This window comes from Telopea speciosissima, chromosome 9, assembly GCF_018873765.1.
Source record: "Telopea speciosissima isolate NSW1024214 ecotype Mountain lineage chromosome 9, Tspe_v1, whole genome shotgun sequence".
NCBI classification, from domain to species: Eukaryota; Viridiplantae; Streptophyta; class Magnoliopsida; order Proteales; family Proteaceae; genus Telopea; species Telopea speciosissima.
In genome coordinates this window covers 60,208,361-60,216,831 of record NC_057924.1, presented here as the reverse complement: position 1 = coordinate 60,216,831, position 8,471 = coordinate 60,208,361, and the positions used below count along the sequence as shown (strand labels likewise).

The following is an 8,471-nucleotide window of genomic DNA, read 5'->3' as shown; positions in this document are numbered from 1 at the left end:
AACCTTGACTTGCTCTTCAAACATTCTGGAATTGCATTCCATCTAAAAGTCCATGCTATAATGAAGCAGCAACCTGAGCAATGCTTCAAGATTTAAATGCCTTGCTGACTTTCAGTATTTTGCTTCCAGCCTTTTTTTTAAGGGCAGGGGACTATATTATTATTGTTGTTGTTGTTGTTATGCCAAAGATTGTCCATGGTCGTGTATAAAACGTCAGATGGGGACAATAGGGGGTCAAAATGACCAACCCCCCCCCCCCCCACCCCCGATAATTTTTTTAACTCTGGCTTTTACCCCCCCCAAAAAAAAAAAAAAATGTAATACTGGCATTTCAATTGTAGACAGATTAAACTAAGTTATTTCTCACCCTCTTCTTCAACTATGGCTAATTTTCCGCGGCTAACAGTTTCTTGAGATTTGGTGTCTTCCTCTTCTATCTTTTCCATCCCCAATGGGACTATTTAAGTTGACATGGGAATTCAAAAATCTTTTAGCATGTCAACTTTCAATAGCAAGATTGATTTAGTAGCTGCAAGATAGGGAATAAGCCATCCAACTTGTGTTATGTCCAAGAGCTCCGTTAGAAGCAACCGAACAATTACGAGCTGTTAGTTTCCTAGAGAACGACGGTACCACTAGTAGGTTGCTGATACTTTGGATAAAACGCAGAGGCAACAGAAGCAAAGGCACAAAACTTTTCTTTCATTGGAACTTTATGTGTTCTGCCTAGTGAGGGTCAACTTCTAGACTTTTATCTGAATCTTCCCGGGCAGGACCTAGAGTGGGCTCAGTTTGTGTGCGAGAGGCTTGAAACAAGTCCACCCGGCTGATGCCACTACTGTGGGGGAGATGAGTACGCACAAATTAATCTGTATCTATGGTGAGGGTGAGATTGGAGAATGGTATTGCAAAGTAGATCCGAAAAATCGTCAAAATAAAAATAGGGCATGGTGAGGAAGATATGAAAATACTAGAACAAGTAGACATCGCAAAAAAAGATCGACCGAAAGGAACAGACCCTTGAGGGGGTAAAGGTCGGCTAGGATTTAGCAAAAGATGGCGGATACTAGGGTCTACGTAGTGGTCTACTACCACAGATATCTATATCTCACACATTTAGGGAAAATATTGGGGTGGTTGATGATTTGGCTAAAGCAGGATCTGTCCCCCGGCGAAATGAAGTGTTCCTTTCTGATTCGAGCTTACCAAGTTCGATTCGGGCGAAGGTTAAACACGATAATTTAGGCAATCTTCACTCTAAGAGAGGCGGTTTGATAGTAGGGAATCTATATCTAGGTATTAGCTAGTGGTGCCCTAAGAAATAATAGACGGAATCAAACCCAGAATCAATGGAGAAGAAGCAGTTTCTGGTGAGGGAATGAAACTCTATTATGAGACTATCGACCCCCAGCTCTGTGTATTATTAGCGAGGGATTATACACGTCCAACTCACGGAGCTTCAGTTACGAGAAATCATGATCATCAAATCTAGTCCGCCCACCAGTAGATATAGAATCCGCAATCAGTAATAAGTAATAGCTTTATAGTGTTGATCCTGTTACCCTTCCAGTATATCTCAATACAGACTACCATTCCAAAGTTCTAGTGCCCACCTCCAGTGAAGTGATAGGGAATTGACAAATGAGAATAAGAGTTCCCGGGCCCATATATTCATTCTAGTCCCCCTCTCCAGCATCATCTAATGGGGCGAGAGCAGACACTAGTGGATGAGGGCTGCAGGGGGGAGGATAAGGGGAACTATCCCTCCCCCCCCCCCTCCCCAAAAAAAAAATAGGAAGAGAAAACATCAGGTAAGTCCACTGGCAACTTCAAATCCGCGTCTAATTCTGCTTCAAAGCCCACCCTGCTCTTAGACTTTACGTAGCGCCCAGATGAACCACCTAAGCTCGACATCAGATAATGCAGATGGAAAGTCACTTGTGGACCAACCACTTCAGTTCAATCTACATTTAATATCTCTATGAAAAAATTTGGCTTCTTTATTTCTATATTTGGACCATAAACATACTCATTTAGAAGCACCCTCCTTGTTTTTTTTAATGTCATTCCACACTTCACATTAGTGGACCAGGAGGTGCTTTACATTTTATCTTCTGTGAATGAATCCTGATTGTCTGGTCTTTTCTCATCCAATCCCATCTCTCACATATTCCAGTGAAATGCATTCATAAATCATATTGTACCTGCTTTCTACTGTCTCTTAGCAGAGAGATCTCTACCACTGTCACAGTTAAGATTCCATTCTAATTTTCTCTACTTCCTTGTTGAAGTACGTAGATAACCTGTAGATCTTGACTGAATCTTATATTGCTTCTTCACGTGACATTCACCCTTCCATATCTGCAGCACTTCCGTTAGTTTCAGATTCCACTCCAAAAGAAACCCCAGAGAAAGGTGAACATGGGTTTCAAATACAGGGGCTTCAACTCTGATTTGGTCCAATCTTTTCCTTGTTTTCTTTCCCGATTACTGATCTGGGAACAATGGGTGGGAGCAGAACTTCCACTTGTGAATTCATATCAGGTGTATAAACATGTTTTAGAGTTGCTCTTCTTATATCATGAGATGAGGAATGTTCAACATTGGATCTCCACTGAGTACATCAGCCTACAATACTAATCAAAGGTGGGAATTTTTTTGGGTGCGAATCGTGACATGTTAGACCAGCAGGTTTTGATCTTAATTCGAGCCATATTGAGATTAAATACAAACTCGGTTTCTTGATTTCCAAGAATCCACCACCAGATTTCCAATTTAGGTAAGAATTTCCCATTGTCACAAGTTGAAGGGAAAAGGAAGGCCCTTCAGATTGATCAATCGACATTGCCATAGAACACTTTAAGAGGGCTCTGTTGTCAGAATTTTTGAACCTCTTCTGACCACAAGAAAAAAGAATATAGCTCTATGAAGAGAGAAGAGCTTGAGAAAAGAAATAATTTTGCCCCAATAAGCTTCAATCTGTAGATAGCCTGTCACAGAATGGCATTTGCACCAAACACCAAAACATATTTCCTGATAGGTATGAAGCTTCAGCATATTGGATCCATCTACTGACGGGAAAGGCATGTATAATTTCACTGCTTGGAAGAGGAAAGAGTTCCCAATATTCTAAAGCTTCTGAGTACTTAAGAAATGGATGGTTGTCCAGCATCAGCTGCAAGAAAGGAGTCTAAAGAGATTCTCTGAGAAGACCACACCATCCTTGAGATGGAGAGCCCTTCTGTAAGATTTATGTTAACTGTTTCCTCCCACTTTAAATAACTCACTTGCCTTGATAACCTTCACCTGTTCGAATTGACACTTGAAACAAATCGTTCTGCTGGAAGATGTCATCATTCATGGTAGGTTTCAATCTTAGGAGTTCTTGATGAGTCTTCTGCACAAACTTCTTGATGCAGGCTAAAGAATCATTTAAAACCAGTCATTTAACAAAAACTTTCCCTTTAAAGTAATTTGAAGGTTAAATTTGCTTCCAACCATATTTTTTTCCGACAGGAAAATTCTTCCATTCTCCTGTGAGTGTTTTCCAAATGCATTCTAGATAGAATCTATCCTGAGAATGCATGCCAAACACAATTTCAAATGCATTACGTCTAGAATCTTTCCAGAAAATGCATTCCAAACACAAATTCAAATGCATTAGGTGTTTTGGTTGTCTTTTTGTTTTGAGGGGCAGGTATCATTTCAAAGGGGGACGAGAGAGATAGACAAACCACAAGGTGGGCGCTAACTTGCACCATGCAGGTGATGTGACCCATTGAATTAGAATTTTTTTTTCAGACTACATTATTGTGAATTTAGACACTCCCAACATAAGAGCAGAGAAAAAGTTTTCTTTCACCCAATAGTCCACCACTGTGTTAGTGTGCTCTCATAGTTACCACCAAAAATGGTTGTTGAATTCATTCTCTCCTCACCTGGGTGATGAAAAGCTAGGTCCTATATGTAAAGGTCAGTTTTATTCTTTTCAATTATGAAAGATAAAGGTCGTGGTTTCATTTACCAGTTTAGTGCAGCAAATATGAAATCTTTCTCCTACCCAACACCCCCCTCCCCACTCTTTAAAAAACAACAGAAATGTAAAAAGAAGTCACAGAAAACTTTTCTCCAAAATTCATTTAAGCCCTATTACACTATTCCATGCACAAGCACCATTCTATAAATCGAAGTGAACAAATTCTTACCAAAAAGAACAAAAAAGTGAAAACAAGTCTTAGCTCTTTTACCCATGTAAGAAAATGAGTGAACCACCCCGCTGAGGTTTTATCCTTTATTTATTTTTGTGTTAAGGAATTGAACCTCTTTAATCTAAAACCACTATTAATTAATCACAATCAAAATTGTACTGAACCACATTAAACATTGTTTCATCCAAAATTATTAGAATTAATGACAATAAGCCATAGAAGAAATCAAATATAGAAACTTATACCAAAACCATTATTAATATATTACTAACATAATTCCATATTCAAATTCCAAACCACAAAATCAGAATTGTACTTTCCTACTACTCCCCAAACATACCTAACACCTTGTTTATTCCTAAATAATAAAAGGTGCAAATCAACAAACTGGCACTGAACTACCCTGCCACAGCATCATCTTGATCATCTTCTTCCTCTTTCCAGAAGGATTTCAGAATTGATCTGGGAGACCCCAAATCACCATTACCAACAAAACTCTGATAAACAACACAGCCACCCATTCCAAGAGGTTGAATGCTCCCCTCTCCACCGTCATATCCCGAGACATCTAGTGGACAATCAGAATCAAGCCCATTGCTCAAGACATCAGTAGCATGAATAGCTATAGAGAACTCCCTCGGTTGGAAACATGCTAACACCCTGCCTATCAGTTGTTTGAGGTTCATAGTCTTCAAATTGTAACCCGCTGCTTCAAAGCTCGCATAACTGAAACCATCTTCCGGAGTAACATGAATTGTAGAGATTGCAGCACCTTCGATGGAATTCATGGAGTATCCACAAGGATCGAACTCAAAATCAGAGATTTTGGAATGGGGAAGGATGTTCCTTATACCAGAGATATTAGTCATCTCAGCTGCTGAGCTTGCTTGAGTCTTGTAGAAGACAGACGCCAACTTCTTGTCCAAGCCAGTCATGCACATCTCAAGGGTACAAACTGGGTTTTGGTGGTTGTCCATTTCTGCACAAGCAGAGTATGTGTGCCACTTCTGTGACTCGACAAGACTACCCATCACATAAGCTCTACCACCTGATCCAAGCTTCCCAAAATAACTGTCAAGGATCTTGACCTCCTCCGAAAAGTTACGGTGTGGAAATGGCTGAGCTCCTGGAAATGTGAAACTTCCACGAGTGTACCTCACAGCTCTTACAGAGAGGGAAAGGGAGCTAGCTAACTCCAGGATTGGTGGAATTGAGAGAAGAAGCTTTGTGGTGCCACAAGTTTTGATGATTATCTTGTAAGCGTACACAAAAAGGCTGGACTCAGAGAGGACGTATGAGTCGACATCTGCATTTGACAGTGATGCAACTATAGTGCATTCAGCAGGTGTAAGGATCTCATCCAACTGAGTTTTGGTCAGATTACGGAGGCCCTTCCCTCCAGGATCAGCAAAGATTCCAGGCTCAAAGAAAGATATCTCGAGCCTCTTCTCATAGCCTTCAAATCCAATTGCAGAGACCGGGAAGGCCATCTTTCCTCAGGGGAAGTAAATAATGATGCTAAGAGAGCAAACAAAGATAACAAGAAGGGTAAAAATGGGGAGCAGGAACAAAATAAAATAATGGCTTATTAATCTAAATTGGTTATGAGGAGGCTCGTTGAGAATCAGGATGGCTTCCGCACGCACTGTACATATGGAAAACAACATCCCAAAGTCAGTATTTGCAAAACATTTGAAGAATAACATAAGAAATAGGATCATAGTCATTGGTAAACCTGAAAAAACATTGTAGACTCTGACCACTTGATAATTAAACATTATTAATTGGACCAGCTATCTAGTGGGATACAAACAGGATACAAACTTACGTTGGAGTAGGCAGCAGATCTGAACTTCTTGATTCCACCGTGAGGTCGGATGTCTTCAATGCTGTAGCCTAGAGGAGCTTCATAAAATGAGGATTTACTGCTAGACTTCTTCTTCCCACCTTTGGTCTCCATTAGATCATTCAGTCTTCTTTAACAAGAGATGAAAAAAGAAATTAGAAACAAAGGATTAATGAACGACTCCAAATCCAGGACAATAAAACGGAAGTGAAGTAGATAGAGAAATCAGCATGATGGAACCCTAAATACAATTAAGACTTAAGCTGAAAATTCATCATTATGATAATAGCAAGAAAGATATCACCGTGTTAACATTATATTCATAGGCCATGGGTTGCAGTAACAATTATAACAATTACAACAATAGAAATTCTCTATCCCTAAGGTTCCGGTTGCAAGGGAAATAAAGGGAAGAGAAGTTTCCTTTCACTTGCAATCTGATGGAACCTTACAGAAATATAAACACAATTCTAAATCCAAGCATAGTTGTCACGGCGTCTAGACGACCCACGGCGTTGCAAAGGGTCCAAAATCAAGGCGCCCAAGGCGTCTGAATGAAAAAAGAAATTAGAAACAAAGGATGAATGAATGACTCCAAATCCAGGACAATAAAACAGAAGCGAAGTAGATAGAGAAATTAACATGATGGAATCCTAAATAAAACTAAGACTTAAGCCCCCCCAAAAATGAAAATTCTTCATAATGATACTCATTATGATAGCAAGAAAGATATCACTGTGTTAACATTATATTCATAGGCCATGAGTCGCAGTAACAATTATAACAATAGAAATTCTCTATCCCTAAGGTTCCATCTGGTTGCAAAAGAAATAAAGGGACGAGAAGTTTCCTTTCACTTGCAATCTGATGGAACCTTGCAGCAATATAAACACAATTCTAAATCCAAGCATAGTTTTCACGGTGTCTAGACAACCCCAGGCGTTGCAGAGGGTCCAAAATCAAGGCCCCCAAGGCTTCTGGATGCCACCTTGACAACTATGAAGGGTAGGAAAATAGAAACTTAACAATGATAGACATGTCCATTTCATATGTTATTGTTGGTTTTCACACATTAAAAGTTTAATCTTATCTATTACAGATTAGAGAAATTACTAGGGAGGATGAAATAAAAGAATGGGGCAATAATTCTATCATCATCACATCTTTGCAAAAATATCATATACCACCATGACAACATATTCAAAAAGGATTTAATTAATTAGAGAAATGCATTAAAAAAAAAAAAAACAACTCCAAAAACGTTGTTTCTAAACATTCAAATGGTAAAAATCCATCCTGACATACATCCAATACCAAATGTTAACGATAAGAAGATTGATTAAAAAAAACCCTAAATAAATAAAAGAACCTCACGATGATTTTCAAAATATGCAGGGGGAAAGACAAGGATATAAAACCTGGGAGTTATTTTAACATGAACTCTATTATTTACTAGAGAGCTTAAAAGAAATACATCAAAATCAAGCACGATGAGAATCAAAACTTACAAAAACAGTTTTTGTAATGAAAACGCCGATCAATATGAACTCCTCTTATTCCCCCACGCGCAGAGCCTGAAATCGAAATGAAAACCATAAATCAGATAACAAAGGAGTCAGATCAAACTCAATAAAGAACCAAAATATCATGAACAAAATCACACTTACAGAAATTGATTCCACAAACCCTAGATACGAAAATTGAGATTTGAACCTTCGCAATAATTCTCGGCTTCTCCTTTTTCTCTACTTGAACGTGGGAGGAGCTTATATAGTGAGTTCAGAAAGCTCACTCAAAAAGCAGCCACTAATGTTTAACATAATTACGGTTACACCACAGCATCTTCGAGGAAGCTGGTAGGGTAGGAATAGGGATATTGTGGTCATTATAGTACAACCGAAAAGGTAGTGGCTGAGAGGCGTTTTCGAGGATGAGCTGGAAAACAGAAAGCCAAAAACAACTAAAATCGTATCACGCTATATCTAGATGTGTTGACATGGCGGAATGTGTGGCCACATTTGAGAGAGAGAGAGAGAAAGATGGATGTGGGGTGTGAGCTGTATTTATTGCTTTTTAACCTTTTCCCCTTGGCTACTCTGAGAGTGGGGCCTTCATCTAAAAAACTCTGAAGGTGGGGAATCTTCACGTACACTATTTACATGAAATGTGTCATTGGTAGGTGGGTCACATTATTAATTTGTTAATCACTTCACTTCACGTACGTAAAGATTCCCTATACTCGGCTCTTCAATCTATTTTTGGATGATGATGAATTGATGATTTTTTGCCCGGTCGAATTCCCTATTGCCTTTAATAAGAGGGGGGTGGACCTCACCCGCGCAGAGTGGTCTGGTAGGAGTAGAATGGTTATTGCACAAGAACTAATTAGGGGCACTAGGAGAACTGGACCGAGCAAA

The 8,471-nt window shown here is 39.3% G+C and overlaps 1 protein-coding gene across 1 annotated transcript; it reads right to left on the bottom strand.

Annotated features, from left to right (window-relative positions):
* Positions 1 to 4,594: 4,594 nt before the first annotated feature.
* On the bottom strand, positions 4,595 to 7,646 carry LOC122640177 (S-adenosylmethionine decarboxylase proenzyme-like). Its single transcript, XM_043833332.1, has 3 exons — positions 7,563 to 7,646; positions 6,037 to 6,184; positions 4,595 to 5,853 (listed from the first exon to the last, which is right to left on the bottom strand). The coding sequence occupies exon 3, from the start codon at positions 5,696 to 5,698 to the stop codon at positions 4,607 to 4,609; it is 1,092 nt and encodes a 363-aa protein (XP_043689267.1). The 5' UTR covers positions 5,699 to 5,853; positions 6,037 to 6,184; positions 7,563 to 7,646; the 3' UTR covers positions 4,595 to 4,606.
* Between the last annotated feature and the right edge of the window lie 825 nt (positions 7,647 to 8,471).